The sequence below is a fragment of the Topomyia yanbarensis genome, chromosome 2, assembly GCF_030247195.1.
Source record: "Topomyia yanbarensis strain Yona2022 chromosome 2, ASM3024719v1, whole genome shotgun sequence".
NCBI classification, from domain to species: Eukaryota; Metazoa; Arthropoda; class Insecta; order Diptera; family Culicidae; genus Topomyia; species Topomyia yanbarensis.
The window spans coordinates 422,581,984-422,602,089 of record NC_080671.1 but is presented as its reverse complement, the minus strand read 5'-3'; the positions used below and the strand labels follow the sequence as shown (position 1 = coordinate 422,602,089).

Genomic DNA, 20,106 nt, shown 5'->3' with positions numbered 1-20,106 from the left:
AGCTTATTTTAGGCAATTAGACGCGGCTTTGCATGGATTCAGGCGTAATCGGCTTAGGGGGAAATTGAACAGGAATTGCTTTTTGCATCTGAGTAAGAATATTTATGAAATCAGTTGGAATTCTAATTCGATTTCAGTCAGAAACTGTTTCACTCTTCTGGAATCATATTCTATTGCCGCAAGATTGGATTGGCTTGGTATGTAGACGTTGCGGAAGTGTCAGCAACACTTAGGGCCGATTTATTCACCTTCGCAGCGAATGTTTGTAATGTCCAGTCAGTGCCCTGACAAGAATATTGCAATTGTGCTTGTAAAAATTGAGCATGACTATAATGACCGTACAATGCGTAGTGGCTACTCCATGATTGACCAGAACAAGTGAAATTGCACAGCGAATTCAATGAATGGGAGTAGCTATCCATCCTCAATGTGCATGTATGCAGAATTATATACTTCGAAATGCCAATAATGGCGCCGGCCACGTCCTTACAATCATCGGGGAAGGGGAGGAATGTAGTGTGACAAACGTTGTTATGTAGGCCGTATATACCTCTGCTTCTCAATGTTTGCCACGGGAATGAGTTTTTTTAGTAGGATGGGATAAAGTGTTACACAAATCTGTATTCACCTTGATAAGTGATACGATCTATGCAGCTCTCGGAAGTGTTATCATGTGTTTATTGCTCTAGGCAGAATTTATGCCGAGAATTTATGATAGATTTATCGTTTATTGAATTAATTTTAAAATGCTCAGTTTGTAAAAAAGCGATTCCAGCTCCGCATGGAAAAAATGTGTCATAAATTCTATAACAATCACATTTTTACGTTACGAAAACAGTACTATGAACAAAAATCATGTGTTTTATAATTATGTTAAATTTCCCTTCAGTAACATGTTTTGTAAACTTCAGTAACGGTTTCCGCCATGTCATCACCAAATCAATTTTCTGTACGTGAACTAGTTCACAACTTTATGAACATTATTCATAAAACTAAAGGTTGACTCATGATGTTATTCATAGATTTTGGAACATTAGCTCACAAAATCAAAACATTCTGGAAGTTTTTTCGTGAATCATTTCACGAAACTCGGAATTGTATTCATGAATCCATTCAATCCTTGTGAACCAATTCATGAATCCTAATATATTGGTCACGATCCAATATCCCTGATCGTGAGATAGTTCACAAAATCATGAAATATTATTCATGTATTTGTGAGTTGGTTCATGATTTCTAGTATAATAGTTGCGTCTGACCATGCGTGCCGGTGAAATAGTTTACAATATCATTCATGTGTTTGTGAGCTGGTTCAAGATTTTTAGTATAATAGGCATGAATTACCATTCGTGCTCGTGAAAGTTTTTCCGATATCATAAAATATTTATGTATTTGTGAACTGAGCTATAGTCACAACCGCCTTTTTTGTGCTCGTGAAATACTTCACAAAATAATGAAATGTTATTCATGTATTCGTGAACTGGCCATGAACCTAGTATTGTAGTAGTCACGACTGACCATGCGTGCTCGTGAAATAAATCACAAAATTGTAAAATATGTATTCGTGATTCGTGAACTGGTTAATGATATCTAGTATAATAGTCACGACTTACCATTCATGCTCGCAAAATAGTTCACTAAATTACAAAATATTATTCATGTATTCGTGAACTGGGTAATGATTGCTATTACACGATTAACGATCTATTTTGCGATATTGAGAAGATATCCGTAATCCGTATCGTATGTGATATTGAGAAGTTATCCGTAATCCTTTTCAATTTCATGTTCATGGCAATAAAATCTGCACGTGAACTATTTCAAAAAAATTGGAGTATTATTCGTGGAATCATTTCTGTTCCATGCACTTTTTCATGAAATATCCAGATACTAGTGAGCAGCAATAGGTATGAACAGTTGTATCGTTATTTATTTCATAAGGTTCAGTGTGATGCAGTGTGACAGAAAACCGAAAACTTCGCTGAGAACCACAAATGGTGTTCGTGATATAGTTCATAGAACATGATACCGCGAATCACTAACATGAACAGAAATTACGAAAATCGTGACTGGGATCCTGAAACTATAAACATAAATCACACAACTATTAACAAAAATGTCAAAAATCGTGAATAAGATCCTGACATCATGAACATAAATAAACAAATCTCTACTCGTGAATAAAATATCACAACAAGGTGAATAAAAATATAAAAATAATGATAAAGTTCCTGATATCATGAACATAAATCACATTACTCGTGACTAAAATATCAAAAATCGTGACTAAGATCTTCAAATCATGAATATGAGTCACTCTACTCATAACTAAAATATCACGAAACTGTGAATTGAAATTACGAAAATCGCGATTAAGATCCTGATATCATGAACATAAATTCCGCTAGTCTGACAAAAAAAACCTGATAGTAAACTCATGAATAAAATAGCACGGTAACGAGATGAGAAATCGGAAAAATAACAAGCAAGCTCCGGAAATCATAAACATCGTTTGACTGTTGGCTATGTATTCCCAAATTATAAACTAGAATGATGATAACAACTAAACTTGTCCAGAATACGACAATAGTAACCCACCCAAACATTCGTATGTAACGCCATGTACATATTCGGGGCGAACTAGTTTTTTTTGGAAACACAAATAGTTTCATGAGTACGAGGTTTATTTTTTTTATTTTCAGGAACTTGGTCACTTGGTTTTCGTAAATCGTTCAGTTCACGAAATCGTGTTCTTATTTTCATGAATTAATGAACGGATGTATTTCGCGAGGACAGTCAACAGCCGGAAGTGTTGCTTATGTTCAATTGAATCAGGCAGGTAACATTGACACGGAACACGGCATTCCAAAAAGAATACAATATAATGAAAAGCGATTACTTTTAGTATTATGAGACATTTGTCGATATATATATATATATATATATATATATATATATATATATATATATATATATATATATATATATATATATATATATATATATATATATATATATATATATATATATATATATATATATATATATATATATATATATATATATATATATATATATATATATATATATATATATATATATATATATATATATATATATATATATATATATATATATATATATATATGTAATTAAGGGCTCAATAAAATACGCATTATTTATCATGTAGAAATTTTGGTATTATTTTTAATGACAATTATGTACCTATTGGCTTCTTTCTCCGCGGACGATTGATTCTTATGTTATAACGGGTGTTCAATAAAATATGAGAATGATTGCACTACCTTTTTGTAAATAAAATAAAGAGCGGAAAAAAAATTTCTCTTCGAGAGAATTACTCTCTGAACTCCCTAGAAATGGGTGGCATGTTTCTTTTCGCTCGGCTGCTGTCAGTTCAATCGAAGATGGCGTCGAAACAGCAAGCACTCCGCGAGCGAGCATATTGCACGGTTTTACGAAACGCTCATGGAGCATCATGAGGATGGGAGGTACGTCTTCTGCTCGGACAAGACGTCTTCCCATTACACCAAGAAGAAGTATCTTGAGGAGAAAAAGATACTGTACATGCCGAAAGAAAGGAACCCGACCAACTTGCGCCAGTGCCATACCATTGAGGATTTTTTTCGGCTCCCTCACTGCCCCAGTGTACAAAAATAATTGACGGGCCAAGGATACGAAGCAGTTGACCACCAGGATCCGGAATTGTATCCGGAAGGTGGACTTCAGTGCCGTCCAGCGCTCTTGTGAGAGCATCGCGACTAAGTTCCGTCATACGGCTGACCAGGGCCTCTTCTTCAATATTTATTGACGTTTTTTGAAGAATAATTGATAATAAATATTTTTTTTTCGCGCTGGTATCACTGCCGAAAATTGTTTTGAATTTTTCTTGAAAATTATCAATACTCAACTATCATACATAATTCAAAAGTTATCATTCGCTGAGACAAGACCATGCGTATTTCTCACGCGCATCAAATACCCAGTGGATTAGTTTCATAGTTGGTCTAGTAAGCACTAAAAAAACAAAGAAATTAGTTTGCTCAATCTAAAGCAATGTCAGCTCGATTGGCATCAAACGGCGGATATGTGATCCCTTACAATACCATCACATTAGAGAGCATTTAAAGTTACATGCGACGAAATATGTGCAGAGCGAATATTGTGCTTCATCCAACCAACTGACCAAGGTGCTTAGAGTTCTAAGGTGATTCGTCCTCGGCAGTAACTAGGTGAGGAGAGAGGTCAGCTTGCAGTAGACTGCGGGGAAGAAAAATGACAGCGAACAACTTTGTTTACCCATTGAAACCAAAGTAAACATATGGAGAGAACTAGTAAACAATGTTGTTAGTTGTCCTTTCTAAAACCATCATGACTGATCGGCGTTTTTGAGGATCGTATCACCTGAGAATAAAAACTCCTTGCAACTGATAGTGATAAAACTGGCTCGAGACCAACGAAGTCAGCCATTCAGCTTGCTAAAATGCAGATTGCACGCCACACAGAAAGGCGAAAATTTGCGCTTGGAATGCGGTGCAGTAGCTACCAAGCGAATGGGTTTAGTCTAATCTCACTTCACGGCAGTAGACGCCAGTATCATCCGCAGACACTCAGCTTGCCAATCTGTACTTGACTTAACGAAGGACACAGTTGTCGGTTGCTAAGCATAGCGTGTATCCAGTTTGTGGTATATACAGGTATTCCATGACCTCGTGCTGCTTCCAAAATAGATTCGGAAGACACATTGTCAAGTGCACCTTTAATGTCAAGAGAAACCTCTTAACTTGATTGCTTTTGCGAAAAAAAAAACTCTTCTAATGTTGTAGACAATATTGTGTAACAGGTTGGTGGTATATAGTAGTCTTCCCCCGCTGATATGCATGTTGCAATGCATGTAGCAGGTGCTCAAGGTGGCTCACCCAAGCTAACATCCCGAATCTAGGAGGTCAGACTGATCGGTCTAAAGCTCTTTGCCACACGGCACCTTTTGGAATGAAGTTTACAATTTTTTTGCGCCACTCTAATGGAATGTATCCTGTGGCAAGACTACAAGTAAGAGCTGTTATCAAAAAATGATTGAAGCGTTCATATCCTCTTTGAAGTGAAACTGAAATGATTTTATCTTTTCCCGAAGTCTTATACGGAGCGGAACTTAAAAGCGCCCCTTTGATCGATTCGATAGTCACAATTCCAAAAGAAAATATCCCAGAAACAGGACCACCTGAAAAAAAATTAGGGCCAGTCATCGTTGATAACTTTTTACAGCCTGGAAAGTGTTTGTGTCAAAATTACAGTTGAGTACTTCGTCTACTTCAGGTGGGTATTCACCATTCGTAATTCTAATTGAACTGACATAAAGGAAGATTTTGAAAGTAACTTATTTAATACACTAGTCTCGTTGAAACTTCAGACATTTGTGCATAGGCTTTTTCAACCACTTCGCTCAGCTCAGCTCAAGTTCGCGTAGGACAGTAAGGATACAGTTTAATCATATTTGTACGGTTAGGGACTCCGAGAGCACGTCGACCAACATATCCATCATGCCATAATTCATCCATCTTTTTTAAATACATAGAATTATTAAAAAAAAAAATTAAAAATTGGAGAGCTTTGAGTGGGGAATTACTGCTAGATCCACTATTTTCCGTTACCTTCAATATTTTTACAAATCGAAAGAACGTCAAAACATACAAGTTCCACTAGTCAGTCATTTTGCAATAGTCAAATAAATTGAAGACATTTTAATTTGTAAAACACATAGCTTGTCACATCATCAAAGAGCACGAGGATTAGAAAATTTGATCGTTTTATTGCACTGGGAGATTATTTGTATAGTAGGATAAAATATGCGATTATTTCAAACTATGTAACTCATACCACAACACTAATGAAACTCGCCTTTCTTCGTATATTAATGTCCTCTTTTCGGTAGCTGTTGCTTAGAATCCACCGGCAAGCTTCGGCGATTATGTCCATGCTTTCCACGGTGACTAGTCTTCATCGATAGCTTTTTAAAATGCATCGACCTGCGGTGTTTCGGCTCGGGTTTAATCTCCCCATAGTCGCAATCCGCGGAGTACAGAGCATCCTGGGTTGCATATTTGTTGTAGCAGAATATGGGCAGTCGCTTCAGGTTACCCTTCAGAGGAGGAGCATCGTCCTTTAAAAATGCATCACCGGGATGGGGATCTCTATCAATCTGTTTGGTTTGATCAAAATTACATTCCTCTGAGAAGAGTGCATCTTGGACTGCGAAGCTGTTGTAGCAGTAGGATGGGAGTGCTCGGAACTTTTTGACATCACCCTGCGATGGGAATGGCATTTTCAGATTGTCAGGTTTTGGAATATTATCTTGTTCAACTTTGCTATCTTCGGAAAAGATTTCGTCTTGCGAATTTGGATTTGTGTAATCATCGGGCGGTGGACCACCTAGATTTAATATATGTTCATCATCAGCTATTTCTGGTTTCAGAAGAGTTCGAGTGACTTTATTCTTAACTTGTGATGTCAACATTTTGACTACGCTCTGATAGATTTGTTCGCCCAGTTCGGTTGGCGTATCAGCGCATTTCAGGCATTCTATCTGATTTCTTAGTTTGCTGTTCTCCAACTCTAACTCAGAAATACGCTCCAAGTTCTTGGCTGTATTGTTCATTAGATCCGCGATTCGAGCTTCGTGTACGATTTTTAGTTCGCCTACTAGGTTGTGATACATTCGTGAGTGACCGTATAAAATAGCGGCGTTCGTTGCCAAAACCACACCAAGTACTAGAGGAGTTGTCCAGGTGATCATTTTTCGGGGTAACTGTGATGTTTCATCCTTGGCCGGCACTTGATCTGCATCTTCTTTGTTCTTCACATCCTCTTCAGGGACAAAATGTGTATTCAGTAGGCGAGTATGTGGAAGTGCTTCCTCGCTCTCGCTGATAACACTGATACTGTCCGATGAACAGCTATCTTGAGAACTGAAAGTAGAAAAGCTGATTTGTGAAAAGGCCTACACATTTTTAAAAATGGGATCAATTTTCTGTATGTTTCATATTCATTCCACTTACTTCAGGCTGTTCTCACTAGATTCTCGTTTCACCCTGTTTATTGTATTTAGATGGTCTTCACTTTGCTGTTCGGAGTCGGTTAAAAGCGACCAGCTCTGGAGATCTTCTACGCTGGATGTGATGGATCCGCTTTCAGAGGAAGTCGGGTTTGTCGATTGCACTTGGTCGTTTGCTGCTATCGGAGACTCTTCCATATCTGATAGTTCTAGTGATTGGATTTAAATAAACAAAGAAATGTGGCTATGATTTGAGCTGCGAATTACTTTTCGTTCTAGTATCTTTTGTGTTAGAAAAATTAGGAAACAAACACTTGTACTGTATGGCTTCAAATTATAATTTATCTCAATGAACTATAACTTAGAAATTCTGCCGACATTTAAGTTGAAGACATTCAACGAAGTTCGTTTGTAATCCTTCCCAACAAGAGGAAACATCAAACACGATTTATTGCTCTAATAATTAACAATTCAATTATTCGAGCTTTCACTAGAATATTGTAATTGGTTTTGCCATTTTGGTTTGTGTACCTCAGACGAAAATTTTGAGAGAACCTTACATTCACTGACTTGTGTCGAAAATGACGAAATTCTTTCTGTTTGGGTTCCCTCCTGATCCAGTAGTATTGGACGTTTGTATCCTTTTGCAAGCCAATATCAAATCACCACGTCCGAATCGAAATAAAACTTCTCTTTTTGTGACGTGTAAATTTGTAACAAAGGAACAAGAGGAGACGAATGCTGACGACGGTCGATGTTTGCAAACACGACGCGTATGCGAACCGGACAAGATTTCGATATCAACTAATACACATAGAGTAGGCTCTGCCATGGTAAATGTTATCTGATTTGATTATTTTATAAATAAACAATAACACTTATCTTGTTCGAACTGGTTAAAGTATATTTTTAAAGCTGGTAGGAAGGTTTCCTGAAATATTTCAAAATAACGAAACTAGTTTATTTCACTGCCAACAGAAACAAGCAATTAAAATCCTTTCTAAATTGAGATTACTTTCATTTCGACGAACCGGCAAGTTAAAACGTATGTTTGTAGCTACCTGCTAACTGCATCCTTTGGCTTTGATTTGTGTTGGAGTCAGTTCTGTTTTTGTTTGCTTTTTGGTCTGGTGTGAGAAACGTGGCCTTGTGTAGGTGGAGCAGTACGTACAGTCCCTGTCAATATGTATAAGTGAGGTTCGTGTAAGTTGTGTCAATTCAATGCTCGTCAAGTTGCATGCATGGTGACTGAAAAGTGACGCTTCAGAGAGCTCTTGCGGTCGGTAGAGAAATCACGATCGAATGCTTCAGCTAGCGAATGCTTGGGGGATGTGAGCTAATGTTAAGTAGGGTTGCGAACTTTGTGTCAGTGGTTTTTAACCTTTTCTAGCACCCTTTCAGAAAGTACTCAACACGTTGCCCCATCAGAAGAAAGGCAGATTAGTAGACAAAATTAAATACACTTACTCCATTGAAAATATTGATTATGAAGCTGTTTCTGTAACTCGACCTATACTTATTATAATTTTAACATACTGGATCACTATTTTGTAATGTTGAGTTGTATTTGATGAATGCTTAAAACAGTTCAGAATGCTGTTTTTTTTTAATTTTTTTGGTAAATGTTATACATTTTATCTTCTAATTGGAAATTAGAAGGACCACACCTGTTGCTTGAACTCACAAGAATATTTGTTGATTCATTCATTGATGCTTTCTGGTACCAATTTTTCTCCTTGAAAAGCAAATTGGGTGAAAGCCATTTCTGCGCATAAAGTGCACAAAACCTGAAAATAAATCAGTTGTTGAATTGCGCTTCGACTACGTCTCACTAGAATCCGAGACTGACTTGGAGCCGGAATAACTTTTTTATATCGTTTAAAAAGGTTCTAACCTTAGAGTCATTCGTCTCTGTTTTCGGGTTCGAAAAATTTCTGTTGACAAAATTCTACCCTTAGGTTCGGGGTTGGGAATCGAACCCAGGCGAATCGAACCCCAGTCTACTTTCTACTTCTGCCTGAGTGTGAGTTTTAAATCTGTATAGCACAATATCAGTTTTGCAAAATTGCAAAAACTTTTCGATTGTGTGAGGTAAAAAAGCCGAACTGATGAAGAAAAATCAAAATTTAGGCAATATAATACCATTTCATCTATGGACCAAGCTTTCTAGTTATATGTTGCCATGATTGTAACCTTCCTAAAGTAATCATACAATTTTGTGGACTTTCGACTGGATACATACAAATGTAGCGAATGCAGTGGTCTTAATCATATATCGAAACTATAAAAAATACATAGAATCGATGACAATTTTATAGATGGACTGAGATGCGTTTTTGCAACGGTTTATTGAGTGGCAGTGTATTCATTCATAAATAAGCTTTGTAGTATGTAGGGTAGGCGAGCCCCTATTCATCTCATTAGTCAAGATTTCACACTATTTTGATTGTAAATCGGCTTACAGTGATTGGATTGCACTAAAATAGGCACCTGCAGCCTTGCTTCGTTTCTAAGAAGCAGTAACATAATAATCTGGCTTGAAAAATGTAAATTCCTCGCGTTTGAGCGGAACAAAGAGTCGAGTACAACGCACCCCTATCCATCCTACCATTTGACCTTATTGTTGAATAGAGATAGCAGACATTGCTCTAACTAATTAACTAATGTATTCAAATGGGTGGGATGAATACAGGAGCTAAGATGAATTAGGGCACAGTAGCCCTACCTATTAGAAGACTCAAAGTAGGATAGGCTGAGTGGAAATCGATCACGTGAGATCAATCAATTGATCTAACGTAAATAGTAAACTTTCATTGTGGTTTCTATCGATTCGCGTAAATTTGTTGCTAAGAACGATTTGCCTTTCTCATATAGAAAGGTTATGCAATCACTCTGAAAACGTCAACCTAATCCCGGCCCGGAGGGCCGAGTGTCATATCCCATTCGACTCAGTTCGTCGAGATCGGAAAAAGTCTGTATGTGTGTATGTATGTGTGTGTATGTATGTGCGTATGTGTCAAATAATGTCACTCATTTTTCTCAGAGATGGCTGGACCGATTTGCCCAAACTTAGTCTCAAATGAAAGGTGCAACCTTCCCATCGGCTGCTATTGAATTTTGGATCGATCGGAATTTTGGTTCCGGAATTACGGGTTTCAGGGTGCGGCCACACAGAAATTTATCATATAAACTATAGGAAAAATTAAAAATAGAATTTTTATTTTTGATGCTAAATGTGTTCAAGGTGCATGAAACGTCGAGATTTGATGCAAACTCGAAAAAAAAAAATTGACGACGATTCACTTTTTTGGATTTTGGCACATTTTGCCTTTCTCATATATTGCCTTTCTCATATAGAAAGGTTATGCAATCACTCTGAAAAACGTCAACCTAATCCCGGCCAAATTTTTTTTCGACTCGCATAAGGTTTCTGGATTTTAACAGGGGCATAATTGATGGTTTACGGAGAGGGGTTACACCCCCCTCTACTGTTCACTCCCCTCCTTTAAAAATCTCCTTAAATCACCCCTCAGACCACCACCCCATCCAGCCCTCATACCCTCCCTTTCAACCTCATCATCTTTAAATCACCACTACATCACAAAGCATACCAATTTAAGCTGGGGAGTCGTTCGTCCATGGGACTTTCGCCCTCCTCACATACCCACCCCCGCATGACAAAATGAGTTAGCAAGCAGATAACATTGATCTAATGCTGATTAGGCTAATGGAGTATGATATTTTTTTTGTTTCAAGTGTTTCACCGTCGACACGTAGCTCATCAAGTTCGTGGCTGGCATGCCATTGTGTATAAGTGCAAAGTGTACTAAGAATGTAATGGACATTTCCACAATTATGTTGAACATAAAAAGCCTCCGTGCCATAGTTTAGAGAAATGAGAAAGGCACAATTGCATCGCTAGGTGGATTAAAACAGGTTTTTCTTTGTGCAACGAAAGTACAGATTGCTATCATGCAGGATACGCATGCAACCACTAACAATTTAGATATACCTACTTACATATTAAAATCTTTGGATTTATCTATTGGAATGTATTCTTAGAAGTATTTCTGAGCGATATGTGCAAACAAATTGAAAATTTACCGTGAAATGGCTGAATTATAAGTTTAAATTGGACCACTTTTCGTTACATACCATTTTTGTTGAATTTGCGAAGTGCACCCCCATATCGACAACAAAGACGTAGTTCTACGTAAAAAACAATCCATTCATAAGTTCATGAACAAAAATTCACGATTTCGTGAACTGAACGATTTGCGAAAATCGTGACCAAGTTCCTGAAATTATGGACAATGAACCTCGTGTTTATGAAACTATTTGTATTTAAAAAAAGGTTTGCGTCAAAATTATACATGACGTTACATTGCAATGTTTGGTTGGGTTACTGTAGTTGTTCCCTGGACAGGTTTTGCTTTTGTTATGATTCTTGTTCATAACTTGGGGATACACTGGTTTATATGAAGTGTACACCCAAAACGAATCTTTGAGAGGGGTAATGCATCTGTTTTTTCGCTTTCGAACTGTGAGCGAAAACCTCCCAAACGATGCGTTAGTGTTCAACCAGCCTCATACTTGTGCAATACAATATCGGACCCCATAGCTACACGCTGTTGGCTCATACAGTCCAGAGGTAACTTGAATAACACATACCATCGTCTCCATGTTGTCCCATTTGTGATCGCTGCTGCAATGATGAGAAGTTTATATAGCTCATTCGAATAACTACTCATTATGTGTCGTTATGGCCTAAGGTGCAAAGTAAACGTTTTAGCGAGTAGATGTTTGTCGGTTCCAGTCCTGATGCTACCCGTAAATCTTTTTTTCTAGTAAGGCTTAGTTCCCGACACATACATACAAACGAAATATTAATAACAGCGGGGAAATGGTACAAAGCAAAATGCGTCAATGACGATGCTTAAAGACCGGACGCGGTGGCGGGAGGCAAACGATATTATCTCACTCATCATTAGTGTGAAGTTTATATATGCCATTTTACTATTGCACCAGTATGTCGTCATGGTACGGGTAGTAAAGAGGTGTTTTTGCCGAATAGAAGTTTGTCGGTTCTAATCTTGAATCTGACATCAGGTTTTTTTTACAAGAAGTTTCAGGTCACGAGCTATTTATAGCAGCAGAGAAAATAATGAAACAAAACAAAATGCAATGCAGTTACTGATCCTCTTAAAAGCCTTCTGATACGTTTTCTCCCTATAGTGCAAACATTTTTGAAGCAGTTGACTACTAAATGGCCCCTCCTGGCAGCGATCGTATCCTTCGATGGCTAAGTCATCGAACGAGGTCAGCGATTCGATCACTGTTCTACAGTGGAACAGCAGAAGTATCCTCCCGAAAATCGATTCCTTTAAATTTTTACTAAATAGTTTAAAATGTGATGCTTTCGCATTATGTGAAACTTGGTTAACTTCCGATATAAATCTCAACTTCCACGACTTTAATATAATTCGTCTGGATCGAGAAAACCCCTATGGAGGAGTACTTTTGGGGATCAAAAAGTGCTATTCTTTCAACCGAATTAACCTCCCTTCGACACCAGGCATTGAAATTGTCGCTTGTTAAGTTTTAATCAAAGGTAAAGACCTTTGCATTGCTTCCATCTACATTCCTCCGTAGGGCACCGAACGCTTTGTAATATCACGGAATCCTTACCGGCACCGCGGCTAGTTCTGGGAGACTTTAACTCGCACGGTACGGTATGGGGCTGTCTTCATGATGATAATAGATCAACATTAATCCAAGATCTTTGCGATAATTTCAACATTCAACATTTCATCTTAAACATGGGAGAAATGACGCGGATCCCTACACCACCAGCACGCGCAAGCGCGTTGGATTTAACGCTTTGCTCGACATCGCTACAGTTAGATTGCATGTGGAAGGTGATCCCTGATCCCCACGGTAGCGATCATTTGCCTATCGTGATTTCAATTGCTAACGGTTCAAGAACATCGGAAACAATCAATGTCTCGTATGACCTCACACGGAGCATTGATTGGAAGAGTTACGCGACCGCGATATCCGTTAAAATCGAATCCACTCAAGAACTTCCTCCGGAGGAAGAGTACAGGTAATTGGCTGGCTTGATTCTCGACAGTGCGAATCAAGCTCAGACTAAACCAGTACCCAGCGCGAATACCCATGGACGGTCTCCCACCCTGTGGTGGGATAAAGAGTGCTCAGAGCTGTACGCGGAAAAGTCCACTGCATATAAGGCCTTCCGGGAAGACGGGTTACCCGCTAGCTATCAACAGTACGCGTCGTTAGAAAGGCGAATGAAGAGTCTAATGAAAGCCTAAAAACGCAGTTATTGGCGCCGGTTCGTCGACGGGTTAACGAGAGAAACAGCGATGAGCACTCTTTGGGGTACGGCTCGACGTATGCGTAACGAAAACAGTACCAACGAGAACGTGGAATATTCAAACCGTTGGATATTCGCTTTCGCCAAGAAGATCTGTCCGGACTCTGTCCCGGTACAGAAAACGTACCGCGACGCGTCTCCGAAACACCATTTTCGATGGTGGAATTCTCACTTGCTCTCTTGTCTTGCAACAATAACACCCCAGGGTTAGACAGAATCAAATTCAATTTGCTGAAGAATCTGCCTTACACTGCAAAAAGGCGCTTGTTGAACTTATTTAACAAGTTTCTTGATAGTAACATTGTCCCTCATGACTGGAGGCAAGTGAAGATCAACGCCATCCAAAAACCAGGAAAACCAGCCTCCGACCACAACTCGTACCGGCCAATTGCACTGCTTTCCTGTATCCGAAAGTTTTTCGAAAAAATGATCCTATCCCGCCTCGACAATTGGGTTGAAGCAAATGGATTACTGTCACATACACAATTTGGCTTCCGCAAAGGCAAAAGGACGAACGATTGCCTTGCGTTGCTTTCTACAGAAATCCAAATGGCCTATGCTAGCATGTCTGAAAAGCATATGCACTTTTCGCATGGCGATTTAACAACCCAGGGCTCATGCCTAAGTCCCCCGCTCTAAATTTTTTACGTGAATGACATTGACGATTGTCTTGCCAATTCATGCACGCTAAGGCAACTTGCAGACGATGGGGTGGTCTCTGTTACAGGGCCCAAAGCTGCCGACTTGCAAGGACCATTACAAGAACCTTGGACAATTTGTCTGCTTGGGCTCTCCAGCTGGGTATCGAGTTCTCCAAGGAGAAAACTGAATTGGTTGTCTTTTCTAGGAAGCGTGAGCCGGCGCAACTCCAGCTTCTACTCATAGGTGTAACGATCAATCAGGTCTTCACATTCAAATATCTCGGGGTCTGGTTCGACTCTAAAGGTACCTGGGGATGTCACATTAGGTATCTGAAACAGAAATGCCAACAAAGGATCAATTTTCTCCGGACAATAACTGGAACATGGTGGGGGGCCCACCCAGGAGATCTGATCAGGTTATACCAAACAACGATATTGTCCGTGATGAAGTACGGGTGTTTCTGTTTCCGCTCCGCTGCGAACATACACTTCATCAAACTGGAAAGAATCCAGTATCGTTGCTTGCGCATTGCCTTGGGTTGCATGCACTCGACCCATACGATGAGTCTCGAAGTGCTGGCGGGCGTTCTCCCGCTAAAAATAGATTTTGGGAACTTTCATATCGATTGCTCATCCGATGCGACATTTTGAACCCGTTGGTGATTGAAAACTTCGAGAGGCTCGTCGAGCTTAATTCTCAAACCCGATTTATGTCCTTATACTTCGACTGCATGGCACAGAGCATCAATCCTTCTTCGTACAATCCCATCCGTGTCCGTTTCCTAGATACTTCTGATTCTACTGTGTTCTTCGACACATCCATGAATATATCATATACGCCCGCATTCCCAGTATATTTTATGATAAATTCCGAGAAGTCGACTGTGACAAAATGTTCTACACTGACGGATCAAATCTCGATGGGTCCACTGGTTTCGGTATCTTCAATGATAATGTCACCGCTTCATTCAAGCTCAATGATCCTGCTTCAGTTTACGTCGCCGAATTAGCTGCTATTCAGTATACCCTTGGGATCATCGACACTCTGTCCACAGATCACTACTTCATCATTTCGGACAGCCTCAGCTCTATCGAGGCTCTTCGAGTGTTGAAGCCTAAAAAGCAATTCCCGTATTTTCTGGGGAAGATACGGGAGTCCTTGTGTACGTTATCTGAAAAATCTTATCAGATTACCTTTGTTTGGGTCTCCTCTCATTGCTCTATCCTGGGCAATGAAAAGGCCGACTCCTTAGCAAAGGTGGGCGGCCGACTCATTAGCAAAGGAGGTGGATGGTGACATACGAAAGACCAATCTGCTTCGACGAATTTTTTAGTATATGTCGTCAGAGGATACTCAACAGTTGGCAAACCTCGTGGAGCAATGGGGAACTTGGACGATGGTTGCATTCGATTATCCCAAAGGTATCAACGAAGCCTTGGTTCAGAGGGATGGATGTGGGTCGAGATTTCATACGTGTAATGTCCCGGCTTATGTCCAACCACTACACATTAGATGCACATTTGCGGCGTATTGGGCTCACAGAGAGTAGTCGGTGCGCTTGTAATGAAGATTATCACGACATCGAACACGTTGTCTGGGCGTGCGCTGGGTATTGTGGCGCCAGATCGCAGTTAAAGGATTCCCTCCGGGGCCGAGGTAGACCATCCGATGTTCCAGTTCGGGATATTCTGGCAAGTCGCGATTTTCCCTATATGTCTCTCATCTACCTTTTTATTAAATCGACAAATATCCTAATCTAGCCCATATCCTTTATTTCTCGTTCTTAAAGTTCCCTGTCCTTCCTTTTGGAGCACCAGAGTGACACTATGTGACTGCCGTCATCTTTACCACGCCTGCAAAAATGAAGTCAAAGCGAGAGCAGGTCGATGGTCTGATCACTCTTGAAGGATACTCCGCCGTCAACCCGATCCTAGGCATCTATCATCTACCAGCCTGAGGCTCTAACTCATGTCACTGCTCTTCTCTTTGCCTGAATGTTACAAGTTTTGTTCTTTCCCCGTCATCGTGCTCGCCTACTCCCCCTGTTCCTGATACAACTCATGCTGCTGTTATAAAAACCAATTTGTATTATATTACTAGTTTTAAGATAGCCTTAAACCTTTTCATTTTTTTTCGTTTCCCATCTTGTATATCTAATTGTATTCCTAGTTTCAAGATAGCTGTGAAATTTCTCATAAAAATTTGTTCTCCTTCTTTTATATTAATCTACATTTCTAGTCTTAAGATAGCTGTAATTTTTTTTGTAAAAACTAATTATTGTTCAATCTTGTATATCGTATCGTAATCGTATTTTTAGTTTAAGATAGTTGTAAAAAATGTTCCTCTTAAAATTAAAAAAATATTTGTGCATTGTAACCTTGAAGTTTTAAGATATTCAAAATGTAAAAAAAAAAAGAATTTGGCACCGCCACGCTAACGCATTTGTGCCTATTAAATAAACGAACTGAATAAAAAAAAGCTAAGCTAAGCTAAGCAAGTTCACATATACATGAATAATATTTTATAATCTTGTGAACTTTTTCACGAGCACGGATATTGAACTAATAATATGTTTAATATATTGGGAGTCATGAACTAGTCCACGATAATTGCAAGGATTCCTAAATAATATTCTGAGTTTCGTGAAATAGTTCACGATAAAATGTTTGGATTTTGTGAACTAATTCACAACCAGGAGAACCAGATTATGTTCAAGATGTAATAAATCATGAATCAGTTCACATGGTATAATCGGACTCTGAATAATGTTCCTATATCTATGAATAAAATCGATTTGGTAATGACATGGCGGAGACTTACGTGTAAGAGTTTCGTTTCTTACGACGAATTTTGTGCTATGTGTTCTAAATATTTAATATTACTAAAATTTTCGTTCATCAAGTCAATTTGTAACGTGAACATAAAAAGCTATTTACACTCACGAAAATGCTTCGTTGCAGAAAACAGACGAATGAAATCGTGCATTGTATAATTTTAATTTTTAATAATTTTCGTTCTATTTACGAATTTATTTTATCAGTCTATCAATTTTAATATTTTTATCAGGCAACATTACTAGTTGTGTATTGAACGATACTTATCTGGTTCTGGTGAATATGGAGCGTAGTAAAATTGTATATGTATTCCAAGAACTTAACGAAAAATATTGAACATGGTTTTTACTAACTTTATCCCTCGCGAATTTCTCTTTAAAACGGTCGTTAGACTGTTCAGTTCCACTTATATTAGAGTGCAGATGCGCATCTCTGCACCCAGACTGCCTAGAGAATCTGAGAATATGTTTGACGAGATAATAAAAGACGAAAAATTTATTTCGCATTTTAAAATATTATTATTTTATTATCTTGAAATTATTTTCCCAAAATTTCTTTTCGATCGGATCATTAAAATTTGAGATATATTATTTTTTGAGAAAGCTCGATGAGATTAATACAATATCTGTAGTTCCAATTTACCAATAAATTTAAAGTCATAAACTGTTGTTCTTTTTTCTGGTACCCTAATAAGGATACTTTTATTTATGCGTAGCTGTGCCGAAGAAGTGTGAATGCTCGCATTAAATGTATTAAAGAATATTGGTGTCCGTGCACGGAACTGAACCGGCACTGAATCGGATCGGATAGGTGTAAATAGTGCTTAAGAGTTCAATTATTTTTATTGGATATATTATGAAGATTGAAACACTTTGAAAACTGTCATTTACATCTACATTTACTTAGCAAATGCAATTATGCTCTGATACGCTGTGATGAAACTATCATAAAACATGAATGAAAAATCTCTTATCGTATTGAGTTTTGTTCGTGTACAAACTAACAATACAACGTAATACATTTCCGGTTCCTCGTGAGAATGTGAACTTTGAATGTTTCCTCCATTCAATTTAGACAACAGCAGATTTACTATCAACCACCAAATATTGTTAAAGGTTAAAATAAATCTAGCAAATAAATGACATGATTTCCCCATCACTTATGACACCGCTGTCACTTTATTTCCCCTTTCCAGCCGGAGGGGCGCAGGTGAGCACCGCCAATATTGCCCAATTATGGTTCTGATTACCAGTTTGCCATTGTACCGTTGCTTTGTGCATCTTCAGTACCCGACCGAACGCATCCTTTTCACGTGTACCTACTCTACATTCGTCGGTGTTTTGTGCCAGGTTTGATTTTTTTTCCAACTAAATAATTTATGCAGAATGGATGTTAATAAATGTTTTGCTTTTACTTGAGTTCTACCCCGTCCCCCCCTCGACCATCTTCCGTATCCATCTGTCTGTAGTAGTGCTCGGTGGCCATGGTAGTGATGGGCAGGTTCCCTTATTATCGCTGCTTTTTGCACTGCTTTGGCTTGCGTTTTGTGGTTTCGAAAAATGTTCCAGACGAACCAACTTCCCTGCTCTCGGATCCGGCGGCTCGACGTTTCAATTTTGCCTGTGTCGGAGTCTGCGAACTTCAAAGTCTGAGCCTCGATGCATTGTGCCGGGTGTGTTTATAAATAATATGTATTTCTTAAAAGAACTTTTAGCTCGAGGCGTTCCATAAATTGACATGTGATGATTTTATAACTAATTGAAAGTTAATATAATATTATTTGGTGTGAGCATTATTGGGTGCCCTGATGGTACTTGGTGTTCATTTACATATTCTTGGATGTTAGGCCAACTCGAACGAGTCTGGTTCGGTGGCTGTCCGGGTCCGTGATTGGCACGGAAATAAGTGGTTACTCGTTAATGATATGAGTTGCGAGGTTGCACTGAGGAGATTCGTTGGGGTAAGTCGGGTGTATCAAATAGGTCGTTTGTAGACGCTTCGGATCCGATTATTGGACGTTTGAGGCAAAGGAAATGATTATTCTTATTTTTGGCGTGTTTGCTAGGATGACCCAAAGGGAATAACTTCACTAAAGGTCAATTTCTTCACCCTAGCTTAATTGCTAAACAAGGTTTACCAGTGCATTTAACCTGACCTAAACGTTAAGCTAGGCTGAAGACATCGACCCAGAAAAATCTGTATTTTCATTGAAACTCGGATGTAATGTTGATGTTTATGGTGATTTTACAGTCATTCTAAATTTGTTTTCCTTACAATACTTCGTTTATTACGTATACAGCATGCGCCAAACAAAACCGGTATAATTTATACAGTGATGGCACATTATTATCAACGCCATGGTGTATTTTTAACTGATAAAATCTTATTTTTTCTTTCTTTTTAATGATTTTTTAAAATGTTCTCCTTTAAAGGGTGTACGGAATCAAATTGCATCACTTTTACATTGCTGCAACTTTGTTTCCATTGGGTATTTTCTATTGCAATTTTGGGTGAATTTATTTCAATATGTATTGTTTATTTGAGTGGCAGGAAAAAAATGACCCCTATCGGCCCACCTCTGATTCGATTCCTAGTCCCACCAGGAGTTCTTGCACCAAATTTGAAGCAAATCGGACAAGTCTAGCTACCGGACCAACGTGCCTGAAGTTTGTATGAGATTTTTCGACAATTTACATGGAGAAAACCCACTAACTCGCATTTTTGACGCTAGGTGGCACTGTATGCATCGTATTATCACTGTAAGTGAAAATAAGAAAGATAATTGTCTACAACTTTGTTGAAAACTGCTAGTGAATCCGGATTTGTTAAAAGAAGTTATTAAATTTTTAGCGAAGTGATGTCTGAGTCAGTTTTCCATGGGGCCTAGCAGTGCATGGTTGTGTATCAGTACTCGATTCGCACGAACTAAACATTTTTGTGAAATAACCGTTAGATTTAGCTCAATAGTATGTTCGCGTTCTTCTGGTGTGGAGAGACTCCGCATGATCTCTCGACATATCCCGCATATAAATTATGTGGGGACAAAATGAAACATTCTTTTAAGGAACGTTCCGATGAAAAATGCAAAAGAGCGCTACGCCACCGACAACGACTAATTTATACGTTTCCTTATATACTAAAAAGCGATAGTCTGACCATCCCAT

The 20,106-nt window shown here is 38.7% G+C and overlaps 1 protein-coding gene across 5 annotated transcripts; it reads right to left on the bottom strand.

The window, feature by feature from the left end:
- Positions 1-5,807: 5,807 nt before the first annotated feature.
- LOC131685242 (uncharacterized) lies at positions 5,808-8,215 on the bottom strand. 5 transcript variants are annotated; one of them, XM_058968835.1, is made up of 4 exons: positions 8,085-8,110; positions 7,952-8,000; positions 7,074-7,291; positions 5,808-6,983 (listed from the first exon to the last, which is right to left on the bottom strand). In XM_058968835.1, exons 3-4 carry the CDS (start codon positions 7,265-7,267, stop codon positions 5,930-5,932), a joined length of 1,248 nt encoding a protein of 415 aa, XP_058824818.1. In that variant the 5' UTR covers positions 7,268-7,291; positions 7,952-8,000; positions 8,085-8,110; the 3' UTR covers positions 5,808-5,929. The 5 variants fall into 5 exon arrangements, with proteins under 5 accessions (XP_058824818.1, XP_058824815.1, XP_058824814.1 ...); XM_058968832.1 differs by lacking the exons at positions 7,952-8,000; positions 8,085-8,110 and adding an exon at positions 8,131-8,215 and having other exon boundaries at positions 7,074-7,278; XM_058968831.1 differs by lacking the exons at positions 7,952-8,000; positions 8,085-8,110 and adding an exon at positions 7,640-7,932 and having other exon boundaries at positions 7,074-7,278.
- Between the last annotated feature and the right edge of the window lie 11,891 nt (positions 8,216-20,106).

Coding starts and splice junctions, on each gene's coding strand:
- LOC131685242 (XM_058968831.1), bottom strand. CDS start 7,901: ATGGCAGAGCCTACTCTATGTGTATTAGTTGATATCGAAATCTTGTCC. Junction 7,279..7,639: donor TTTCGTCATTTTCGACACAA/GTCAGTGAATGT, acceptor TCCAATCACTAG/AACTATCAGATATGGAAGAG. Junction 6,984..7,073: donor TCTAGTGAGAACAGCCTGAA/GTAAGTGGAATG, acceptor TTCTACTTTCAG/TTCTCAAGATAGCTGTTCAT.